We start from the raw sequence: 26,266 nt of genomic DNA on the forward strand, positions 1-26,266 counted from the left end.
CTTGGAAACCACCTTTGCATCAGAATTTGAGATGCAAACTTATTGGTGTCTACAAATGTATTTTGGAGAAATTTCACTTGGTCTTCAGGGTTTTTTTGCTATATTAGGTGTCTACTTTTGGCACTATCAGAACAAAAGCTTATTTGGCTACATGGACCTTTTGTCTGAACAAGTGCAGTTGCTCTTATGCTGTTGCTTTTTTCCTCTTTGAACAGCTCTGCCAAGTCTAGCTGAGTAAGCCTTCTTGTGGCAGCAAAACTTTGTTTCACTTGTAACTTCCGTAAACCTTTGTTATGCCAAACTCTCCCTTGGCAGAGTTAGGTCTGTAAACTGGTCTGTGAAACTGGTGAAACTATCTGGTTAACACAGTCTTACTCACACAGGTACAGGGTTTGACGAGGAATCAGCTGTCCTTGGTGCTGGAAGAGAGTTTGCACTAATGAAAACTGCTAGTGGAAAGGTACTGAAAATGTTCTGTAGTAAATAGCAAATTGTATCAATTTATTTCAATGTGTTTTTTTAAATTTAATTACTATTATCATCCACAATTCCTTTTTTACCTTTTTAATATGTTTGAATTTATATGACTGTATTTAAATACATTTTCAGAGCCCATTTTAAAGGGAAAAAGGCAAATGGTTATTTGAAAACATAAATAGATGGTGTTGGAACCATTGAGAAATCTGTGGCTTGAATTTATAGGACTTCCAACAGTCAATCTTACTTAGACACAACGTGGGCCTTTGTTTTAGATTTGGGGGACAAAATTACCTTTTGTCCACAAATGATGTGTTATCACATTTGCAAAATTTTTTACTTCATAGCTTTCTATTAACAGTCTGACCATATTCGTTTATTTAAATCCCAGCCTGGTTTTTCTGATCCTTCAGAGAATTATTGACTTCCCCTATGCAAAGTTTTCAACTGATTTCTTTAACCTTATTCTTAAAGATTTGATATGTTGGTTCTGCTCAGTGGAGATTGTTTTTCAGAGGCATTTGCTTATTCATTGAAATTTAGAAATAAATTTATTTACTGTCACATTATTTACTGTGTTTCTATTTCAGTTTGGGAAACTAATGTTATTTTACTTGTATAATCATAGTTCTTTTTTCCTGTGTTCAGAATTGTGTTACTTTATTGGACGGAAGGCCTTACTCTGTTTTATCAAAACAGTGAGATTGGTGAAAATGTTCATAAATAAGCTTAACTATTTTTTCCTAATAAAATTTAATAGTATGAAACAGAATTTTGTCATGCAGGACTCTTCAGACATTAGAGGAGACAGATTAATTTCTTCTTCAGACTAACAAATGTCTCTTCAGTATAAAATTGACAAATTTCCTAGTTTTCATCTCTAAAGTTGTATGTTTATATATTTTGTATAAAGTATATAATATATACTTATAAGTAATAATATATTTTTATATACTTATATATAAGTATATATATTATATTATTAAAGGTGTATATACTTTATAAGACAATGAAAGATGGCTTTAAGTGCCCATGTAGGGGGCACCCATTTTGTAGTACTGTTGAGTAGCATGGTTCTAGAGGAAACTTTTTAGTCCAAATCAGTAGTTTTGTGTTTGTTCATATGAAAAATTTTATTCTGTGTTACTGTTTCTGTAGTCAGTGGCCACTGTGCGTTTACTTAAAAAAAAAAAAAAAAGTTTTAAAAATATTTTGAGCTATAATAAAATTCGTAGTAATTTGGTATTCTTAATTATTTTTATTGTTATGCCACCATAATGTTTTTACACAGCCCAGACATTTCTCTTAAGTGTTTTAAATGCTTAGCTTCCTCTGACTAGTTTCTTCTGAATGGTTCTTTCTTGTGCGTTCAACTCATCTAGCCACGCAATTATATACGAAAATTAACTCTGTGGCAGAGTAGAAAGCACATTTCAAAACAAACAAACCAGCAGAATCTAATCAAAATGTTTCCGCTATTAAGTCAAAATTCATGGGTTTTGGATAGAGATATTGGAATGGTATAAGCAATGTCAGGAAAAGTTCTGTGTGGTTTGAAATACAGGATTTAAAACCAATGCAGCTTTAAAAATGATGCAAGTTTGAAGTATTGTAGCATAACTGAAAATTATAAACTGTTTTCTTTTAGATTTATTACACTGGCAAATATCAGAGCCTTGGAATCAAACAAGGTGGTCCTTCAGCAGGAAAATGGGTTGAACTCCCAATCACAAAATCTCCAAAGATTATTCAGTTCTCTGTTGGACATGATGGCTCACACGCCTTACTTGTCGCTGAGGATGGAAGCATATTCTTCACAGGTTCTGCTAGTAAAGGAGAAGATGGGGAATCAAGTACGTATTATGCTTGCTTGATCAATGACTGATAAAAAATTATTAACCACCTTTTAATTTGAAAAGAAGAGTTTTCGTGTTTTTCAAGAATATGTAAACATGCCATTGAGTTTGGATTTTACACCAGCCGCAGGTCCTGACAACCAGTGCCATTGTCTCTCTCAGCTCAAGATGTTCATCTCAGTTTTAGCCCAGTTTGGATTGTGTGGTGGGAACAGTATTTTACAGTTGCCCTGAGTAAAGGCAGTTGTGATTTTGTTCTAGAGGCCGTGCTCTCTGCCTGGGGCTTTGTCTGAAAAACTGAAGAGCCAAACTTTTGCCTTTTCACTGTTCTTTTAGAGAACTTTGGGAATGGCTGTTTTGCCAGCAAATGCCTCTCCATAATGAAGAGGTGCACTGATTAGAAATTGTAGAAGCAGAGTTGTCTGCGCTTGATCAAGCAACTCTTCAGACATTAGAGAAGACAGATAAATTTGATCTTCAGGCTAACAAATGCCTCTTCAATATAAAATTAACAAATTTCCTAGTTTGGATCTCTAAAGTTGTGTGTTTAGGTTGAAATATGCTTTATAAGACAAGGAAGGATGGCTTTAAGTGCCCTAAAGCTGTGATCTGCAGTGATGTTAAGTACTTCACTTTAGGAAACTGTTGTGTTACATTGTGTTAGATTAATGAAAAGAAAAAGACAAAAAAAAAAAAAAAGGTAAAGAGTGTGTTTTGATAAATACCTAACTCCTGAGGATCTTAAAGCTGTTATTTTTGAACTGTCAGCTTTATGATGCATACATTTTAATATGGTAATGTAATGTATATTTCATAGATAGGTTTCAATACTATATGAAAACGCTAACTAAAATTCAACTTAATCTCTCAATAATGTTCTGGTTTAGTAGTGTAGTTTGTTACCGCTAAAATGAATACATTTTTCACTAAGCAAGTTTGTGCAAAAGTTCGGGCTGCTAGTCATAGAATTTAAACACAGATTAAAAGACAAATTTTTGTGCCTCACTGCAATTAGAAATATGATAAATAACACTCAAATATTGGTATAAATTCAAGTCTATAGATAGTAGATGGTTAGAATTTAAAAATTGATTCAAAGTACAACTTCAAAATACATTTAAAATCTTGATAAACAGCAGTGGTAGAGTCCAGCTTTGTCTCAATCAGCTGTGTAGGAGTTTTACCTTTCTTGAAAGTTAAAAAAGACTCACGTGGGCTGCATATGTGAGGTACGGCATAGCTCATACAGAAACAAAACGTATTTAACTTATTGTTCCTGTGAAAGATTAACTACACTGACAATATTCCCCAAGACTGTGTGGATTTTCCCATGTAAAATAACTAAAATACAGGCAAGAATATATTTTAGGGTTTGATAATGCATATGGAGTGGATTCTTGAATGTGTTCAGGGGAGGGGAAGTTAATAGTAGTACTCCTGTGTAAAAGTCTGGATAACAAAGTTGGCACGTGCTATTGTAACTTTGTAGACTCTTCTTAAATGCAAAGCTACTGAAAACTGTGTGGGACAAAATCATACTACTTTCTCCAGCAAATGTAGAGTAAATTTAGAAGATTTAAAACAATTTCAGGAAATATATTGAAAAGCACAAATGTCAAGATTTCTTTGCGCAACTATTGGGAAGTTATCCAAAATACAATTAAACTGATTATTTTTGTTGTATATTTAATTAATCTACAATTTCAGATGAAACAGAAGTTTAGCACTTTGAAGTAAATTGCTGTCACTGCTTTAATTTAAACAAGCGAAATTTAGGTGAGAAGATTTAGTGTTTACTAGATCTTCTTATGGAAGAATCTGCTCAAGGACCTGATCAAGGTCTTTCTGAGTTCTTTTAAAAGTTCAACTCCTGTGACTCATCTGGTTCTCTTTGTCACTCTCTAATTTGGCTCAGAATGGATGTGCACAAGTTTTGATTCCACCCCCCCACCCCCCGATTTCTTTAAAACCTGGTCGAGGAGACTGGATTTCTGTCAGCAGAGTGTGTGTGCATTCTTCGTAGAAATTAGGTAATTGTCAGCAAATGGAAGTAGCTGGCAGTTCGCTGACTTGGGCAAAAATTCACAGGCAGTAATGGTAGCTGTTAGTTGTTTTATCCAGTCTCTACCTATGTGGTTACTGTTTCGTAACAGGCCAGATTTGCAAACAGTTTGGGGCTGGGGATTCTTTTAGTACTTTTTTTCCCCCTTTTTCCTCTTGTGGGAATCTATTGAGACTCAAAGGTTTTCTAAACATGGGTTTAATAAATAGAGAATTTAATATTTTTCTTTTTAAAAAAATTGAACTTGTATAACATTTCTCTGTGAACTTATTGTGCACATTTTGTCATATATATTCTTCTTGAATGGCAGTGAGGACTTTTTTTATGATGTGCTGCTTTGTAAAGTTCATAAAGTTAGTTCAGTGTATATATAAAAGAAAAACTTGAAGAATCATTGCTGAAAGATACCTATCTAATCATGACTTTGCCATTGAATTTTTTGAGAGAAACCAGTGTAATCCAATAAAAATTAGACCAGGAGATCATACAGATGGATTATTTTTTTTTTCCAGTAGCAGTCTGAAAACTAACCCCTATAAAACAAATGTTATTGTGCCTTTGAAGTTTTTTTGGTAGAATGACTTGCAATTTGTTTATTTATTTAAAGCTAAAAGCAGACGGCAGTCAAAACCATATAAACCTAAAAAAATTATTAAAATGGAAGGAAAGATTGTCATATCTACAGCATGCAATAATGGAAGCAGTTCTGTAATTTCAAAAGATGGAGAACTCTACATGTTTGGAAAAGATGCCATTTACTCTGACAGTACAAGTAAGTTAGTATTTGTCTTTTAAGTGATTTCTCAACTAGAGTAATTGAAATTAGTCTGGAAGTTTTTAGTCTGTGGAAATGATGTTTATGTGTTTCTTACTCTCCTAATATATTTCTGAATTTATTCTGATTCAGCTGAATATGACAGAAGGATAGAAAGAGGAGACAGTTGTCTTAAGTTCTGTAAAAATGTATAGCAGCGCTGCTGACAAATACTTGAATGAATGTTTCCCCTAAGGAGGGGGATGGGGAAATAAAATTGTTTGTTATATTAAGCTGACACTAGAAGGACCACACAGGGAAAAGTCACAAAAATGAGCCGTGTTTTGTTACGAGCAAAGGCTGCAGGAAGCCAGGCCTTATACATTTGTCTGCTCACAAGACAGCCTGTTTTGAATTTGCAGATGATCCAGTACATTTCTATTTAAAATATTAAAGAAATAAACTCCAGTGGTGTAATGACTCCTTTAGAATTGTTTTTTGGAACATGTGATTTGCAGCAGAGTTTGGTTTGGTTTTGGCTTTCCTTTCTTTGCAGAACAAATGGCCTAGGCCTAATTCTCCTTTCACTTGTTCTAGCACTTGTTTTCTATATCTTCTCTTTTTCTCACTTGCCATTAATTTAAAAATTGTCAGTTTCCACAAGCAATATTGTTAAATCACTGAAGTTTCCTTCTCAGGAATTTACCACTCAACTGTTTTATGTCTTATAGGTTTAGTAACAGATTTGAAAGGCCATTTTGTGACTCAAGTAGCCATGGGCAAAGCTCACACCTGTGTGTTAATGAAGAATGGAGAAGTTTGGACATTTGGCGTAAATAATAAAGGACAGTGTGGACGAGACACAGGCTCCATGAGCCAGGGAGGAAAAGGTGAGGGATCTAGATTTTTCCTTTTGTGTTGCGTGCTGGAAAACATCACAAGTGCAAACATAGCTAAGCATTTTATTATGAAATATATAATATTAAAAATACTGAAGCTTAAGTATATGCAACGTGCTTAAAAAGACCAGGTATGGATGCTTTCCCTTCATCTGTCAGGTATTTGGTGTTCTGCACATACTAATAAACTTAGTTATGTTAAAAAAATAAAAATGTCTATTACTTTTCTTTTGTCAGTGAAAAAGCTTTTCTTTAAAACAAATGAATAAAACCAAACCTCATCACTCCTTGTCTTACTTTGTGCCTTTGTCCTAGTAAGAAAAAATTTTCTACTTTTCCTTCTTTTCATTCAGTCTTGAGGCTGTTTTTTTGCCTAAACAGGACATGAATGCAAGTCTACATATTTTGCCACATAACTGACTGTTTCTGTTACTCCTAAATATAGGTATGAAAAATCATACCTATTCACCTTTGCTGGATTGGAATATTTTATACGTGACAAGTAAATACTGCGTTACTTGTATGCTGAATATAAATGTTTCATTTCCCTTTTAGTTGTGAAACCCAGATATGTACCCCAGCCCATGCTCAGAGAGGTTTCAAAAGTGTCATTGTGCTGGCTGAGCATGCAAATCAGGCATGCCTAGTCATTCCTTTTAAAATCTGATCTGCAAGTGTTCTTCAGAGCTTCCTCAGTAGCCACTGCTGGCCTCAGAAAACAACTCTTTCTTTCAATATCTTAATAGGTTTTGGAGTTGAGAACATGGCAACAGCAATGGATGAAGACTTAGAAGAGGAACTGGATGAAAAAGATGAGAAGTCCATGATGTGTCCTCCAGGCATGCATAAATGGAAGCTGGAGCAGTGTATGGTGTGCACTGTGTGTGGAGATTGCACAGGCTACGGAGCTAGTTGTGTTAGTAGTGGGCGTCCTGACAGAGTACCTGGAGGGTAAGCAAACGTATGGAAATACACTTGCTATAGTGTGTTGAATGGCTAGAGCACACGTTGAATGTAAATTGAGTTGATGTGTTCTTAAACTTCAATTTAAGATAACATTATATCTAAAAAGAATCTGTGCTTTTAAAATCAGAAGTAGATTAAAATTTTTGTATATAGATTGTGATGGTTGCAAGTGATTTAGTTTTAAATGCATTTTTTTACATTTCTTTAGTGTATAGTTCTTTACTAGAAGCTGTTGAAGATGAACACTAATATAATCTGTCTCTTGGCAGAGCTACTGGCTTTGGGATAACCTTTTTTTGGTCCTATGATGGAAGTTTTTTATCTTGCTGTTCCAGTTACTTTTATCTGTTACTTCGGGGTTGAGCTGCGTAAAGGACCACTGCTTTACATATTGCCATTACTATTTCCACAGCATTGCATGTGCTTATTGTTTCCTGGTTCATGTTTTCATGTGGTGTATGTTTAATTAAATGAAGAAAAGTTAATGCTGAGAAGTCAGATACATATCATCAGTGTATGCTCCCTGGCATCATGCAACAGCAGCTAGGATTTAAACTGTAGCTGTGCTTTCTGTTCATCTCAGGAAAAAGTACATGTCCACACATAGAACAAACTAATAACGTGTGTTTTAATTACCAAGGCATCAGTAATGCACGAAAATAAAAGATAGTGATAAATCAATTCTATTTGCTGCAGAATCTGTGGCTGTGGCTCAGGTGAGTCAGGCTGTGCTGTATGTGGCTGCTGCAAGGCGTGTGCTAGAGAACTGGATGGCCAGGAAGCAAGGCAAAGAGGAATCCTTGATGCTGTAAAAGAGATGATACCTTTAGATCTCTTGCTGGGTAAGTGATACGAAAATAGCAAGATGGCTTTTAATTTTCTTTCTTACTGCACTTTTTTTTCCCCTCAGTACATTGGTTTACACTCTTTAATAAACTCAATCCCACGGCTGACTTTTGAAACTTGAATTGGAATAACAGGTTAGTTTAGAAATAGGTTTGTTCTTTTCAGTTAATATTTCAATTAGTATTTTGATTCTTCTGTGTATCATAAGTAATGTAGTTCTTTCTTGCCAATCAAATTACTGAACTTCTAGACTTACAGGGCAGTTTTAGTGTAATATTGCTGAAATGGATAAAATGTTGGTTATCAGGCAGATTTATTTGTTGGTGATGCACCAAAATGGGATCATTCTGGTAAGTGAAATTAATTTTAAACTTACCCTTACTATAGATGTGTTCCATTTTGACATGTGTGGTTATGATACTAATGCTGATACTACAAAGTTGTTCTTGTCCTTTTATGATAGCCTGAACATTTTTCTATTGGGTTTTTTTGCAGTCACATAAAAGATCGGGAATATTGTTTCTTGGAAACATTTTCCTTTTTTCTCTTAGAAACTTTCAGAGAATGTGGAAATTACGTTAAAAAAACCTAGAATGCCACCCACCCCTCCCCCAAAAAAGCCCACCTTAGGGGAAAAAATACCAACTGGTGTGATTTTTGGAAAGTTTGGGATCTTGCCTTGTAAGATCTGTTATCACAGCATCTTTAATGTTGTATTCTTTGCACAGTTACAGGTTTTTGGAGATCAGACACTCCTTCCTTAACTTATTTTATATTTAGATTTACATGAGCCCTTAATCCTGCATGGATGTATGGATATAGTATCTGGTATAGAAAAGGACCATAAAATAATCAGATGCATGGCTTAAAATATTTATACGCCTCACCAATTTATGAGTGACAGGGGAGGAGGGAACAGTAGTAATAGAAAAGTGTACGCTATATTGTGAGTGCGGGACTTTTTTTCCCAAAGCAAGAGTTGAATAGAAACTAGACGTGGCTCTCTTGATAAAGGTAACGTTAATTACCCCAAATAATATTACTGTGCAGTCCTGATACTTCCATACAGATATTTCTAAATGTAATTTTCTTGTATATGGCTATCACAGAAGTAGGTTTATACTGATGGTGAATGTGGGGATAGCAGCTCTGCTTCACAGCTCTGTTCTCATGCATGAGTAGGGAGGAGTTACAGGTTTTGTGCTAACCTCCACTTTGCGAACTCCTCTCCTAGCAAGATAGATGACAGCTATTGGTCCCTGTTGGGCTTGGCATAGTTTGAGGTGAGGGTGTTGAACTGGTTGACCACATTTGTCTGGAGAAAAGTGACAGTGCTTTCAGGTAGAGTTCTTGTTTGATATTGGGGGCAAGATATGTTGTTTTAGGTTGTTGCAATTTGATGAAAAAGCATTGGAAAGAAGATAGTGCTTATAGTAGTTTTATAGGTGTGTTCATTCAAGTCGTATTTTCTGTTTAAAAAAGTGCTTATCAGTTTGTTTCAAGTTCTTATTAGCTAGTTTGGTAAGTAAGTGAGACTTACATATAGATGTATGCGTGTATTAAAGTAATTGCATGCTTCTTACTAAGCACTGAGCATATAGTGCTAACGCATTCTTAAACTAAAAATATCTAATTTATTTAAAATGTTTTTTAAAATATAAGCAATTTTATGCTTGTTTTAATAATAATCTTTTCTGAAACTTTTCGAGGAAAAATTGAGATAACAATGACAATGCGTAGTTAAATATAAATAGGTATATGTCTGATAGAAAGTACTAAATGCTATTCAGTGATGTTGGAATTGTGGCAGATTCTTGAAAAGCAGGAAATTCAGAGATAAGGCCTAAAACTCTTCTCTAAATGTACTCAACTCCCTTCTTTATTTCTAAATATTATCAGAGCCGCGTGTAAAGAGTAGGTAGTAACTAGGCTTCAGTTTTCATTCACTTAACCTCTTCTAGGGTTTATTACCATCGCAATAATTTTTAAAGGTAGTTTTACATATTTTATTTTCTTAATTTATGTAGCTGTCCCAGTTCCTGGTGTTAATATTGAAGAACACCTTCAGTTACGGCAAGAAGAAAAGCGGCAACGTGTAAATAGGAGACATAGATTGGAAGAAGGAAGAGGTAAGTGACTTTCTTACTGATGAGAGGCTTGAATAAGCAAACTACTTAGCCTGTTTTCTTAGAATGGAAATTCATTTTGCTCCGGTGAGCCGATACAGGAACCTAAATAGCTAGCTTATGTCATCTAGCATGCTTTTGGAAAATTGTGCAAAAACTGTATGTTTAACAAAGTCTACTCATAAGAATCAGAATTTTAGTGGTGAAGAGTAGCATTTTATATCACTCTCATATAGTTAATATTTTGCTGTTTCCTAGTTGAATAATAGTTTTTTTAAATGTAGATACTGAAACATTTTTTGTGAAGAGTTTATATGCTTTTTTATATTGAGTTGAAATGACTGCAAGCCTGTTGAGTGCTAGTTACCTATAATATGAATTATTTAATTATTCTTATAAATTATTGAATTTCTGTTGTATAATAGCAGAATTTCTTTTATAAAATGAACTTTTCTATGTTTGAATAGCATGAAAAAATCACACACTGAATTAAAAAAACAAAACACTGCATCATTTTGAAATTTTCTTGCCTTGTGTATTATCTACTTTGGGAATTATTGTTCATTTTCCACACAAACCATATGTTCTTTAACAGGTTTTCAGTATTACTCTTGTTTTAAAATACCTCAGTGTTGTCATCTGGTAAATAAAGTTGAGAGATTTAGACTGATATAAATCATATTTTCGTGAAGCATGGTGATGTGGTTGGTAAGATTATTTATTGTGTGTTGAAAAGAGGAACAACTTTATTGGAATTTTATGCTCTTCAAGGTCCTGCTGTGTTAGTAAATGCCATTTTGGTTCTCCTTTTAGGAATTAGTTAATGTTTTTGCTCAGATACAAAATGTGCATTGTGATCAAACGTAGTTCCTAGACTCCATGCCAGTGAACCTTGTGAGGCAAATTGTGGCTTTATTTCACATGCGTGTAAGAAATTACTGGCCTTACCACAAATAAGGAGCAACATGGAAGAGAAAGCTTATAGTTTCCTATAAAGGATGGAATATTTATATTTCTTTGAATCTTTGTGGTTAATTTTAGCTGTCAGGTGGAGAGGGGAAGGGGAAGAAGCCTTTTTTTCTTCGTCTAAGTCATGTTGGAGCTGTGTTGCAAACTGCTGGCAAATATTAGCTACGGCTAACAATCGTTTTTTCTTAAATCCTCACTGAATGCCCAGACATTGTTGACAGCTGGTGCTGTTCAGCACAGAAAGGTAATGATGACAGAGCTGGGAGGTAAATTTCAGTTAAAAAACATAATATCTAATAGTCTCAGGTGATCAATATCAGGAATGTGTTGTTATTGTTGGTTTGATAAGTATGTAGGGACTGTAGCTAAAAATATATTGGTGGCCAGGTTGTTACACACATCAGTGTTCTTTTGATACAGAATATAATATGGAAATTCCATACCTATGTGGCTACTGGAGGTAGTGGGTATGTCTAGCTGGAAGGGTTGGAGATTAGTCTTCTGTTTCAGTTCAGAATGACTTATGTGATAAAGTGGGCAACATTTTCACAAATAGATATCTCAGTTTACATAATCAGGTATGAAAATTTGATTTGATAATCAATCTTGATTTACATAATCAGATGAAAAAATGGGAGTTTTGTTACTTCTCCACCCAAATGCTGCAGTTTTCCATGAGCTGGTGGAAAGAATAGCACCGTTCTTGAGAATTCTTATACTGCTGTTTTCATTAGAGAGACTAAGAACAATATTCTGGGAAGAAGTAGCTGTCATCAATAGCTACAACATCAATGACCTAGTTAAATGTTACTATATTTTCAATCAAGAGCAAAGTAGCCTGCTGCTGTTCTAAGGGACCTCTGTATATATGCTCTTCAGCAGCACAACACTGAGTGGTAAGTAACTTCAGAAATTTTAGGTGCTTCTGCTGAAGATTTCTCTGTCTTTTATCTTGAAATGGTAGTCACAGCAGATTAGATTATACTTGCTATGGTAGAATTGTAACTAGTAAATAATTTTTATGTTTAGAATCAATTATTCGTGTTGCTTCACTCAAGATATTTTATTTTAGTGACAAATTAGGTCCTTAAAATTAATAGGGGAAAAATGTTTCAGTTTGGGATAATAAATCTATTATTTAAAAAAAACCTTAAGATTTCTTAATATTGGTTATATTTCTTTGCTCTTTTCAGTGCAACAAGTACATATAGTGTGGTCAGGTGACCAGTTCTGCTTCTTTTCTGTGACAGTGGTAGAGCTACTTCACTCAGCTGCTTCTTTCTGCTTCTAGCTTGATGGCTGTGACAAGAGCAGTGAAGAGGGCTCAAAATCAATTATACATTTCTGAGTCTGGTGTATGACCTTTTGAGAAATAAAGCCAGCTGTATTCGTCACAGTTTCTATGCTAAATCATAATATCACAATTATTGATGGGATGTTTCTCAGCTTTTCACTGTCTCTATTTTTCTGGTGAAAAGTGAAGGAACTGATGTACCATATGACGAAAAATTGGGGTTTTTTCAAGCTGGTTTAGGGCTTGATGGGAGTAGTGGGAGGTGAGTGTAGAAGTAGTTGCACTTTATTGTTTTCTGTGGTAATGAGCAAGTTTTCTGTTGGAATGTTCAGAACAGGGTTAGATTATTTTTCCTTTCCTATGAAACAACAATTAGTTTAGTCTTGGGGGCATTAAGTTATGCCTTAATGGATTAGAGAAATCCCTGGGCCACACTGTACAATTAATGTAATGAACCGAAGATTACCATTTACTGAGTGAGCTAATCTTGAAAGCTGTTCCTGTGACTTTCTCAGATTGACATTTGAAGTAAAAGAATTTAGGAGTAGTCAAAGATTTAAATTTATCACTTAAAGATTATTCTTTCTTTTCCCAGAAGGCTGTGAGAATGTGAAAATAGCTTTTAAAGTAAACTACTATTTAACTAATAAGCTAAAAAATACTGAAATAACTCTTAATATGGTGATAATAAATGGTCTCATGCTTCACTGGTATTTCAGTACTTCTTTCTCAGCCTATGACGTAAAAAAAAACTTTAGATGTTCATTACTGAGATAGAGATTTGGTGTGTAATTAACCAAGGTTTAGGTTTTGATGCCCTTACAGAAAGGGAAAATTATTTCCTTCAGTGTTACTCAGAACAACAAAAACCACTGCAGGAAATTGATTAATTTTAGTCAAAACTGCTGTGAGACAATAGTATGTGAGGCTGCCTGTATTTGGGCGATTTTTGATTTTTCTGAAGTGTAAGTGATTCAGTAATTAGTTTTACTGTGGTAGCTGATGTCGTGGTCGGCCAGCAGCTAAGCACCACGCAGCCACTCCCTCACTTCCTGCCCTAAGGGAGGGAGGAGGGAATCAGAAAGGTAAAAGTGAGAAAACTCATGGGTTGAGATAAAGACAGTTTAATAGGTAAAACAAAAACTGTGTGCACAAGCAAAGCAAAACAAGGAATTCATTCACCACTTCCCGTGAGCAGGCAGGTGTTCAGCCATCTCCAGGAAAGCAGGGCTCTGTCATGTGTAACGGTTACTTGGGAAGACAAATGCCATCTCTCTGAATGTGTGTGTGTGTCCGTCCCTTCTTTCTTCTTCACCCCAGCTCTATAAGCTGAGGATGACATCATACGGTATGGAATATCCCTTTGGTCAGTTGGGGTCAGCTGTCCCAGCTGTGTCCCCTCCCAACTCCTTGTGCACCCCCAGCCCACTCACTGGTGGGGTGGTGTGAGAAGCAGAAAAGGCCTTGGCTCTGTGTAAGCACTGCTCAGCAGTAACTAAAACATCTCTGTGTTATCAACGCTGTCTAGCACAAATCCAAAACATAGCCTCATACTTGCTACTATGAAGAAGATTAACTCTATCTCAACCAAAACCAGCACAGCTGAGTATTGTATAAATGTGTTTAACGTCTGCCCTAGCTACTGTTGGCTTGGAATCAGTTTGTCATTAACGCTACTCTTTGCTGAACATATATGTAAATATACAGCAGAACTATCTATTCAAATGCAGTATTTTTCATTAAATATTAGTGCAGCTTCTTTCTGTAGTTTTAGTTAAATATTTATTTTTATGCTTTCAGGACCTGGAGTTTATATTTGTTTCAAAGTTTCTTTAAACAAACAAGAAACCCCTTTTTACTTGAAACAATATCAAATCCACACATGACTTTCTGTTTAAGAATGCTTTCAGAAGAAGGCTGTAGGTTTTGTCCTTAATGACCAGCAGGTATGATTCTGTGAAATTAGATTGCTGTACTTGAGTTTGTGATTTCTGTCTGAAAGAGGTGATTATTGTTAACAAAGTGATTTTTAAAGTAGAAATATTTATATTTCCATTGTAGTTTTAGAACTCACATTTGCAGTAGACTTAGTGAGAACAGGTCTGGTTTAGTGAGAGCAGGTCTGGTTTATATTTGGTGTTTTAGTTTACCTTATGTGTTTATATACAGAAATGCATCCTTCACATTTATTTAACAATATATACAAAGTGAAGTATTCAGAAGAGAGAAAGTGTCAAAATTACAATTATCATAAAACTTCTGCCTCATTCTGTATCACACCCAAATTGCCCTGCATGCTTTTTCCCCTATTAAAAGCCCTAATCATTTTTCTTCCACATCTGATTTGTGTGATTTGAGTGTCAGTAGAAAAGAGCTTTAAGAACGCAGGCTTTTCAGCATTTTGAACAAAAGAAGCAAACTGCAATTAACCATATTTGCCTGCATGGCACAGTGACGTTCTCTGTGAATATTTCTGCCTTAATAATAAATTGCCACTCATCGTCTGAAAAATACAATTTTAGAGAACATGCACCTTAACTATTATCCCTGCCTTATAGGAATATTAAATTTTGTTTCCCTTAAGGCTTTGGAGGTGAGACATTATCTCAGTATAATGTTTTCTACTTCTAGTGGAACTGAAAGTAAGCATTTGTCCCCGATTTCATTTTCTGAAATATTTTTCTTTAAAATTTACCGCCTGATGACCTTTTAGATAACTTTTTTCTATATTAGAAGTTTGCCTCTCTATTTTATTCTTTTTAAAAAACCCCAAAACATCACCTGTCTGTTTTCTCCTTTTACAAGTATTCCAGAAGCCAAAAATAGGGTTTTACAACATAACGTGCCATCCAACCTACAACTTCCCTTTGCAACATTAATGTTCCTCGTGATACAACCTTCAGTTGTGTGGTCGGGTACTATTTTTTCAGGTAGCCTGCTACATTCAGTGCACTGGTATAGAAGTCACCATTTGAGATCATTGATTCCAGTCTTCTGTAATCACAACTTGCTTGGATTTGTTTAGGGAAAGGTAATCTTGATGTTTCCTATGCTAGGGATAGTTAACGTCGCAGCTTAGCTGTGCAGAAGCGTTCTATAAAAAATAAAGGGAGAGTGTGAATGTCATTTTGCATCATACAGCAACTGGTTTAAAATAGCAGCACTACAGTTTACCAGTGACTCTCGTTTGCTTATCTCTGTAACTTGAGCTACTAGAATAACTGAGTGTAGTAATATGTTGTTATTCCCCACGTAGATCTATGTTCGAGGTTTCTAGAAAAGTTTTTCAAATAATACTCTGCAGGCATTCTTTAACAAAATGAAGGAAGTGTCTAATGCATGGCTGAATTGCCTCACTGGAATAATTCATAGTACCTAAACTCTGTTCCCTTTGTACAGGCAACCTCAGATGTGAAGCAGATACGGTCTGTATGAATTGTTCTAGTGTTTTGTTTCCTGTGTGGGGTTATTTTGGAGGGAGAGGAGGTACTTTACATCTTGCCAGCATGTGACTGAACGTGGAGGCATCATAATGTAATTAAAATGTAGATATCTCCTATCATATTATGATCATGTTACAGATTTAGCATGCATAAAAAGCCAAAGAGAATGACAGACTTGCACATCCTGTTACATTGATTTGATACAAATTATTATGAAATGGAGCTATATTGCATTTACCTTTATTTTAGATTCAAGTTCTTTACATAATAGATGGAAATGCAGAGTAATAGGAATAATATAGCGAAAATAAATCCTGCTTTGGTCAGAAGGTTAGGTAGTGTTACAGAATTTTCATCTTGACTAGGGGAGTGTAATTCAGATGAGTGGCTTGACAACTAAAGACAGCCATGTGCTAGCACCATGCTGGAGTTGACAGCCTTTTAGGCTTCCTAAACATTCTCTATCTCCCATATCCCGTGTAGTTCTTTTACTCACCCTAATGTACTTCACTTTCTTCTGTCCTCCTGAAATTATTTTTTTGCTATCTTTGCTCTTAGCACTAAAATGCCAACAGCTGCCTTCAGGGCTGTGTTTCATCCCCTGGGCTGTTTGTTGCGCAGGCATTTTCTGGAACTTCAGAATTTTATCTAGAGATCACATCTCGTGTTTGATCACCCCCAAGTGTCTTAGATCCACACACTTCAAGCTGCAGTCTCTGCTGTCCTTGAATCTCTTTTTGCAACTTTTCTAATCTGAGTTTCACTTTTATCATACTGTCCTGTCCATTCTCTTTCTTGGGCTTTTCATTCCATTAGGAACTTCTCAGTAAGCAAGTCCCATTACTTTTTTCTTTTTTTTCTTCTTATTTTCCCCCGTTCTTCATCCAGCTTTCCTCTGTATCTTTTGTCCTTCAAACATTTTTAGCTTTCATAATCTGCTTGCCATTTCCTCATCTGCCTCAGTATACTCCTCAGTATCTCCCCACCGACTTGGAAAGAGGGAAAGCACGGTACAATTTTTTGTGTAAGCCTAAACTGTGGGAAGTAGGATATTAAACACAGCAAGTGGCTTGGCAGAAAGTAGTCTTTACCAGAAATGTATCTACTAAATGGAAGCTCCGACTGAGAGGAGACTGTGAAAAGTGGGTGCAATAGCAAGACAGCTAAAGGAAGAATCTGCAAGGTGAAGGTAAAGCAAAAGCAAATGATGATCCTTGATCTTCAGAAGGAGTTCTTAATTAACACGGAGACCTATTCTGGGATAAAGAAAGTCCAGATAAATACAGTAGAACCATACCAAAACAATCTCTACTGTGTGTAGAAACACACATGATTAATCAGGTATTTGGCTGTTATATTAGTTAACACATGTATGAATCTCAAGGCTAGGGGGAAAGGCAGTAGTGAATTTTTAAAACATCTTTAATTTTCTTTTTTAAGTTAATGCTAAAATTTGGGAACTTCAGTGTGTCAAGATGAGTTTCTTCATCTGAAGGCTCTAAAACTGGATAGATTTGACCTAACTTAAATTTCTTTCCATACTGTTTACTGTTAGTGAAGGAACTGATGGACTAAAGCTGACAGCAGGAAACCTGAGAACAATGGGCATTTATGAAAAGTTAGCCTACATTAATTTGTCAGTGAAGTCCAGCTAAGGCAATAGAGTATCAATGATTTTGGGTAAGGAGGAAGAATATTTGTTTTCAAAGTTTCACATAGCATGACACAAGGCCTGATTTGCAGTGGTTTGGGTTTGTGGTTTGGTTTGGGTTTTTTGTTTGGGTTTGTGGTTTGTTTTTTGGTAGTTTTGTGTGGTTTTGAAAGTCCACGTAAGGACTGGGTCTGGGAACCTGTGAAATGGTGAGAGTTGCACTTGGCAGAATTAGCTGCTCCTGATTCATCATTTCCATTGAATGTGAGACTCTTGGAAGAGGAGATGCCTCCAAAGAAATTCTTGGTGGCATGCTTAACCTTTAAAATAGAGGAAAAATACAGATTTAAAGAACAAATTTCTGGTCCATGATCTACATATCAACCTCAATTAAACTTAATACAGTGCTGTTTGGGTCTAGATTTTAAAAAGAGAAAGTAGTCTGAAGAAAATTTTAAATACATAAATCATTGCTTTCTTCAAATACAAATCTTTTCTTGAACATGGGAAATATTTTTAAAATAATCTATATTTCAAAAGTAAATAGATGAGGAAAAAAATTATTTGAATTATTTTCTTCATGGAACAGATGTTTTTTGATAGCTATTTTCTTTATAAGATATAACTGCATTTTAACTATGGTAATTGCAAACAATTGTATAGTTATGTTTTTTAAATTTAGTATTAATATGATAATATCGTTCCAAATTAGTATTTTGAGTGTACTGTTGTAGGATGTAAGGCATGATAATTAATTTTTTTTAACTATTAATGATGGTAATGGATATTTGCTATGAAATTTTACTCCAGGGTGAGTCTGTTCTATTTCTATTGCTTGGAGTACAGTTGCATACTTAGAAGTTCAGGTAAAACTGTCACTGTAAGATATTTATTGTTTCTTTGCATAATATTTTTGTCTTATTATCAAGAAATGACAACTTTCTTTTAGGGCCTTTTGAATTTAGGAAAACAAGATTATATATATATAATTATCTTTTTTTTTTATTGCTTTTAATTTTAATTTTGTTTAACACAGTTTCCATTTTGTGAGCTTTCCTATGCATGTGCAAAATGTTTCTCCTCAGGCCCCCTTGTATTTCCTGGTCCTATTTTTATGAACCATCGAGAACAGGCTCTAGCCAGAATCAGACCCCATCCAGCACAGCTAAAGCATAAACGGGACAAGCACAAAGGTATTTTGTCTTCCTTATTGGCTAGGGTGGAAATAAGCCCATCCTCCCAGTCACTTCTTCCATGCACTGAATCTATCTTTTCAAAGAACTGCGAAAAATGGGTTCTGCTTTTCTTCTTATTAGTATCTTGTTACCTGAGGAGAAAGAAAACACATTTAAACGTTGATCTGTTTTAAAAGTGTAAATGGTAGACTGCATCACCTTTGTTTTTCTTTTTTTTGTTTTAATGAAATGCATTGTCTTTCTGTTTGTCTTTTTCTCATTTCTAATGCTGTCTCATTCCTAAGTTTCTTTAATTTTACTGTGGGAAGCTAACGCCTTCCAATGACTCAGACTACTGCACTGCGTTTGCATTGTTTTTTTGAACCTGAGTGTTGTGTATCTGAGGTGATTGCTTTAACACATCGATTCCAGACTTGTTAATTCTAACATAGAATTTTTCATATGTATGTTATTTTTTAACAAGCCTTTTTTTTTTTTTTTAAGAAATATTTAAAATAATGTAAGCAGTACAGGTTTTACGCTGTGATATTCTTGAGTTAAATGTTCTTTTGCAGAATGTAAATAAGGAAATGTCTTTGATATTTCTGACATTTTTGTATGTCTGGAAGGCCAATTCATTATGCCTTGAATTTCTCAATGTGTAATTTGTTCAAATATAAGTGATATTTATTTTTTTTTTTTTGTTAGGAAGAGGTAGTGTATTACTAAAGCTTTCAACTGAATTTATTAAAGTTGAGCTGTACCAAATCTGATTGTAGTTTGTATGTATCTCTGTATAGATGTGTCTGTGAGTATATACATAAAGGATAAATATGTAAAATGTAGATTACAGGCCTGATCACAGTAAGCAGAAAGCTCCTAAAGTGGTGAGGGCTCAGAATGCTTTAAGTATTTTTTAAAGAATAGATAAATATGCAAAGAATTGTTAGAATAGTATTTCAGTTGAATTAACAGAAGTTAGTGACACTGTTTGGCATGTATGCAAACAAATTGTATGACAGTTTGAAGCCTTTTTGGATATGATTTCAGTGTGTGTGGGTGATAGGCCTACCTAGTTATGAACATACTGGATCATGAAATCATCATAAGTTTATTTTACAGAAATAAAAGCAGAATCTGGTCTTTTGGTTTTGTGTAATATATATTCAGTCTATTTGGAAAACATATCATCTGAGCTTTAAGTTGGAACTAGATGATCTTTAAGGTCCTTTCCAACCCAAACTGGTCTAAGTCTTGATGGATTAAATAGAATAACCCATCATAATCTCCCAGAGAGAGATTGGATGCTGAAAGACAAAACATACAGAACCTAAATGCTGTGATTTGAGTGACGGTTTGCTGATGATAAATACTCTTGAGCTGGAGACTGCTAGTTGTACTACTTGCAAGCCCTTGATGTCATTCGCAAATGCATAAAGGAGTGTGCTCATCCTGCCTACATCTGTACTTTTTTGGCATGTGTTAGTAGTTTCAGCTCAACTATGTCCTTACAAGAGATATAATCATTAGTGTCACTTTGAGGTTTACATTGCTTCTTGGAGTTGTAAGAACAATGCAAAGGTCTGTATTGTGCCAAAAGGTTTTGTCAGATACTCTCTGTAGAACCAAACATGTATTTTTCCTTGAGGAGGGCTATATGTGAAGAAATGTTGAGTTTCTTTTACTTCATTGTGTCTCATGCTAAACAGACAAAGAAGATTGTAACATCATTACAAGTAAACTTTGAGACCCTTGCCTGCCTCAGAAGACAACCATAAATTCTGCTAGAAACTAGAAATGCCCCTTAACTTTTGGAAGAGCTTCCAAGGGAAAAAGGAAAACTGGTGAAGTGGGTTGTTATCACGTTAATGGGGAAGGTGGGAATTGTGAAAAATATAAGTATACCTCATCATAAAAGGCATGTCTCTCTTACTATACACAGAATGTAAAAGCAATAATCAAGCAATCTGAGGCAGGAATGTTGACTTCAGTAAGAGGACAGTATAACATTGAAATTAGCATGTTATTTTGTTTTACTTTTGAATGTGATGCTTTCCAAAGCAGCGTTCGTTCTTCAGATGTTTCTGCTAAAGTAGTCTTGTAACTCTTCAGACCAACCAGACCTTCAAGATCTTGGGCAAGGGAAATTTATTTTGACTGGTAATACTGATGATGAGGCCAGTACTAAACTTGCCAGTACCTGTTCCTGCTCCTCCATTTGCAACTGCAGAATTTTTCTTGATAATGATATATAAATTTGTTCATGAACATGCAAATTTGTTCAGGACTGACAATTTTATCCTAATTGAAGAAGTATATTTGATACGTACTTGTACCTATTATCAAATCCACATGTTTTTCACTTGTAGAATTCTTCTGTTGAATTGCCCATTTGAAAACTCCTTCAACTTGATCAAAATACCCATCTGTTGGAAAACTTGCCATTGTTATCTACTCATTTCATGTTTATAAGGTCTGCGTATCAAGATTCTTGTTATTACAAAAAAAATGCATATTAAGCATAATCATAATCTTTCTGATCTATGTCTGTGTCTCCATCAAAAGTATAGATAGAAAGGATTCGGTACTACCTTCTTGGTATTCATGGTATGCTTTGACACTAAGAAGAAAAATGAGCTTGTGCATCATCCTTATTCTTTAATGAGGTAATGAGTTCCCATTCTGCATTTCCAGTCCCTGTGGACTTCATCACTGGGGATCGGAGTAAAAAAAGATTAATGGAAGTCTGTAGAATTTTCTCAACTGTAGAAATTAATTGACTAGCAATTAAAAACTAAGTAAGCTCCGTGAGTCAGTTAAGGTTCTGCAAGCAAATGCCACTTTTTTTCCCGAATTAGGGAGTAGTAGCAATGAAAAAAATGTTCTAAACAATATGAAACCAAATACCCTCAAAAGGATGATTTTTCACAAGCAGAGGTAGGTTTCTTTCCCCCCTGCACTGTAGCTATAACTTTGGTTACAGATATTTCAACTGAAACCTGTGGTGGACAGAAAAGAAGCTGCAGTCAGAGGCTGATGTGTTGAAGTAATGTTGTTGTGTATAAAGCGTATAGATGATATTAGGGCATTCAGAACATCCTGTGAGAGTTGAACATCACAGATACTAACCAGTAACTTGACTCATATGCTTCTTTTTGGTGAACACTGCTGAACTTAACAAAGATTGGTTGGCAAATGATGTGGTCTAGAGAGACAGTTATTTTAAGAATTTTTTGTGTACGTTGATAGTGCATTAAAGCTTTTCATCTGTGGGGAGAAGAAATGCATTTAACCTCTTTAGAAGTGGTTTTTCCCTCCTCCAGAGATGGTCAGTGAGAAGCAAAATATCATCATTTTTACTGCAGCTGCAGAACACTAACAAAACATTTTTTCTCAGGTCTGGACCAGGGGTCCAAGATGCCATTCTGTAACAATGTTGGGATTTTTTTTTCCAGCAGAACTGATTTATAGCTTATTACTTCATTTGCTGTTGGAACTAAATGAGCTTTTTCTTTGTTCCTAGAAAAGAGTTTTTGGGGGTTTTTTTGCCTGTTTGTTTGTTTTTGTTATTTTGTTTGCAATATCAGCCGAGAGAACTTTTGAGCATGTTTCAGAGAGTGAAAAACTGTCTTCAGGAGTTAAGAATTTTCTAAGGAAAATGGAGTGGGGGAGTGGTTGTATTTCCAGTTATTTTGCTTTCCTTCCACAACTTTATAAGGTAACCAAGATGAAAACCCATCATTGTGAAGTTGTTCATGGAGGCCACGCCTCATTGTTGACAGCCGGAAGCACTTTGGAGCTTTTCCTTGGTGCTTTCTTCTCTTTGAGAGATGAGAGTCTAAGTTTCTGTTCAGTGCTAGTCCACTTGGATAACACTGGAAGTTCTGTCTTGCTCTGCTTACAAGGTTCCTTTCATTCAACCAGAAGAGTCTCTGCTTCAGTAGTCTTTATTTCTATGCTTCCCTTTTAGGAGCAGTTGTTTTGATACTACTTCTAATGAAATGAATATGTGCATAATTGTTTGAAGAAAAGCAAGCATGTATCTCCATAGTTACAATTGTTACTCGAGATACGTGTGAATAAGCTTTCTACATCCGCCTTTTGCTCACGTACCTAAAAAAATGTTGACTCTGTGAAAGTACCAAGAGGAAAGGGGATGACACAATTTATTTGCAGCCTTGTCTCTAAGTGTAAGAGCTTGTAGAAGTTGGTTCTCCTCACCAGTGTTGCTAGAAAAATATGGTATGCCTTGGCCATGTAATGGAGTATACAGATAAAAAATATAGCCCAAAAGTATTGCTCTAAAAGTAAGTAGTGATATTCTGTTTAGTTTTGTATATTTTAGTCAAAAGACCTTTTTTCCCTAAGCAAGACTAGCTGAATCTTACTTTTTTTAGTTACAAGGGTTTTGTAATTAAAGCACAGAAATTATTTGAGAGTGCTTATCAAAACTCATGACAGTTACTAACCACCCAAAGAAGGCTGAGAGGAGTTCCATTTTCAGTTTGCAAATTTCACACTTACACGAAGTAAGATATATGTGGAAGTCAGTTGCTTCCATGCCTGCATTGTTACAGGCTTTGAGAAGTTAGCTCTGGAATTTGAAAAAGCCAACTCAGTAAAACTTTTTCCTTAAAATAAACTTATTTCTCAGATAAGAAATTGCAAAAGTTGTTTTATGTGAATGTACTTGTCTCTACATCTTGAGCAATAGTATTTAGTGTTTCCTTAAGGGTGATGTTATGCTTTCATTTGCAACTTTGGAAAAAATGGGTATGTATCTAGAATCATCTTTTATTTAAAGGCAATATCACCTATTTATCATTTGAGAAAACAGTAATCCTCAACTATAGTAGGCTGCTTGCTGAATAAATAATTCTGGTGGCAATATCAGCCCTTAGAACCATCTCCTGATTACTTTGGCATGTAGAGTTTAATGCAAAAGTAGGCATGAAAAGTTCAAAGGTACTTGAGAAATAGCCAAATTGTTAACTAAAATACTAGAAGCATGTTAAGGCAGAATTACATGGCTGAGAGGAAAAATTCTGTGTTTTCAGGGGGTGGGGTGGGAGTGGGGGTGTTGTTAAATAGTGGTTCTGTCTCTTTGTATTTGCTTTTGTTGTTAATACAAAAAAAGCTGCAGTCAGACCTTCAGAAACACTTCTTCTAACATGCATGCAGTCTGGTAGTACACAACTGACGCTGTTGGAAAAAACTCAGAAAATCCGTGGCAGTTCTTAAAGCCAGACAAATCCTCTGCCATGTCTGCATTTCACACATATCCAACATGTACTGCAAGTGTCATTCTTTTTGATGAAAGGCACCCACATTTTCAAAGGGATTCTTTACCTATGCTGTTAAACCTAACTCTTCAAAAGCATTACTTAATATCTATACGCACTGTTCCTTTGACAGATGTAAACTACGCAGAGGTTCATATAATTTCTGTACTTGGTCATCACTAGAAAAGAGCTTTATTTCCAGAACAGTAAGAGTTGTTAAAACTGTTTTGTAATAAAAGTGATGAAATGACTTTACTGTATCAGCAGTTTCCATGCAATAAAAATGAAAGAAAGTTTGAGCAATATGTATAAAAACAGAATTATATTTTAAGTCTAAAGGATTTGTAAGTATGTAAGTGCTGTGCTGCACAGAATGAATAATGAAGTCTCAGACTTCCACTAATGATTATTCAGGAAAATGTGTTAAATTATTAATATAGATCTAAATTAACAACACTTTGAATGCTTTGAGCAGCAGTTGTTTCCCTGTGTCAGTTTTGTTAATAAATCAGTAATCGGTCAGTTATCACAGAATATGGAATGTACAGTTATCTATCACTTCATGTATTTTCTTTCATTTCTCTATGCTAGAGAAAGTGTGACTGAAGTCACATACGAAATTTTTCATTGTGAAAATGCACTTTCTTAGAGCTTTCATTGCCCATTTTCTACACAGGTATAGGTATGGTGATGAGCATGTTGTCTATTTCTGTCATGTTGGTTCTCCGCTAGTATTATGAAACCACTTGCCTTTATGACGCTGTGACCATATAGTTTAATTATAGTGTAATTGTTAGATGATGTAAACATTCCAATTTCTGGAGAAGATAGTGGCTTTCAAGAAGTTAGTAAATAATACACTTATTTGTCACTTCAGTGCTTTTATCTGATTCAAGAGCAGTTTGACTTTAGGAACCAGTAATGCTCTTCATACTTACTAAAAGAAATCACAGAAACAAAGTCTAAAAATGCATCTTAAATGGGCAGGAAACAGACATGCTAGTAGTGACTGTGTCAGCATTGTTAGAAATGAGCTGCTCAAGTAATTATTAGTTATGTAAAACACAACTTGGCTATATGGCCAAGTTGGAATTCAGTAGAATCCTTAACAATTAGTAACTGAAAAAAATAGACCAGGCTATGCCTGTTGAGTTTAACTACAGCGCTTTCTGTCTACTTTATTAAAGAATGAAAGCAGTGGTTATTAAGCAAAACTTTTGAAGTTGTTTGAATTTCCTGGTTTGCTAGTCATTTTTGTCTGCTCTTTGGAAGTTTCTGCTTTAGAGGACGTGTGTAACTTTGTAGTAGGTTGTTTAGAAGCAGAGTTTCTGTCATCTTTTACATCTACTTTGATGCCACGTTTTGAGCTGTCTCGCTTGCTGTTCTGAGAGTTCTTTCTCCTACCTTACAAATGGCGGGGTGGGGAGTTACTCACTATCCTTGTTTTATTCATTCTTCTAATATAACTCTTTTTAAAAGACATGGGACATAATTACAAGTTTTGTTTATAGACGGAAGTGGAGAAAGAGGTGAGAAGGATGCCAGCAAAATTACAACCTATCCACCAGGGGCTGTCCGCTTTGACTGTGAACTGCGAGCTGTACAAGTCAGTTGTGGATTTCACCATTCAGGTAAAAACAAATAAATCAATATTAATTATTGTGCAGAATTTTTGTTGTTTTTTTTTTTAATGGTGTCATATATGTTTTCACTGCTTTTTGTTTAATTTTCAGTAAGGATGTACACAGGAGTGTTGAAGGTTGAAAAGATTGCAGTATAATTTTGTAGCCTTCTACACTGTCCTTCAACAGTGAAAAGGACTAGAAGTATCATATACTGATTTACATCAGAGCTTTTAAGCAATTTTTGGGTTGTTTGAACACATCTGCATGGCACAGCTCTAGCCCTGCGTAGAGATGCCAGCTGTGATGAGTTGTGGAATCTGGCATAGATCTCTTAGTGTTTCAGTAGGGATTGTTAACTGTGCTGTTCAGAAAGGCTAACCAGCACTGGTGCAGTACCATCTTAACATGTGCATATGTTGAAAAACATTTTTCTTTTTTGTTTGTTTTGCAGTGGTTTTGATGGAGAATGGTGATGTTTACACATTTGGGTATGGGCAGCATGGGCAACTTGGACACGGTGATGTTAATTCCAGGTGAGCTGGTAATTAAAGGACGTCATTGTATATTGCTCAACTGCAGCATAAAAAGTGGCTAAATTTCTGTTTCTCTGTAGCTAGCAGAGTTGTGAAAACACAAATATTGTCCAAATAAAGTTGATAAGCTCTTACTCTACACTTATTCCCCATAATTCCCTGGATATAGATACAGTAACAGTACTGTTGTACTGTATAAATTAGCTTAATACACGAAGACTTCTGTGCATAGTTATTAACATAGCTTTGATAATTGAATTTTAACTGCTTTTGTCCCTTCAATTCTCCCTACGTATATGAGAGAATGA

General features: G+C 35.3%; 1 protein-coding gene across 21 annotated transcripts in view; it reads left to right on the top strand.

Moving 5' to 3' along the window:
• The window catches only part of MYCBP2 (MYC binding protein 2), a 204,093-nt gene that overhangs the window by 52,646 nt on the left and 125,181 nt on the right, over positions 1-26,266 (top strand). For 19 of the 21 annotated variants that reach the window (XM_075741636.1, XM_075741638.1, XM_075741639.1 and 16 more), the window contains exons 11-20: positions 384-460; positions 2,126-2,330; positions 5,003-5,167; positions 5,881-6,039; positions 6,795-6,999; positions 7,711-7,856; positions 9,888-9,989; positions 18,429-18,536; positions 25,312-25,431; positions 25,877-25,958. In XM_075741636.1, the coding sequence (XP_075597751.1) occupies positions 384-460; positions 2,126-2,330; positions 5,003-5,167; positions 5,881-6,039; positions 6,795-6,999; positions 7,711-7,856; positions 9,888-9,989; positions 18,429-18,536; positions 25,312-25,431; positions 25,877-25,958 (1,369 nt within the window). Of the gene's footprint in view, positions 1-383; positions 461-2,125; positions 2,331-5,002; positions 5,168-5,880; positions 6,040-6,794; positions 7,000-7,710; positions 7,857-9,887; positions 9,990-18,428; positions 18,537-25,311; positions 25,432-25,876; positions 25,959-26,266 lie in introns of those variants that run through there. The other 2 variants (XM_075741642.1, XM_075741656.1) reach the window with 2 other exon arrangements.

Source organism: Balearica regulorum, chromosome 1 (assembly GCF_011004875.1).
Source record: "Balearica regulorum gibbericeps isolate bBalReg1 chromosome 1, bBalReg1.pri, whole genome shotgun sequence".
Taxonomy (NCBI): Eukaryota; Metazoa; Chordata; class Aves; order Gruiformes; family Gruidae; genus Balearica; species Balearica regulorum.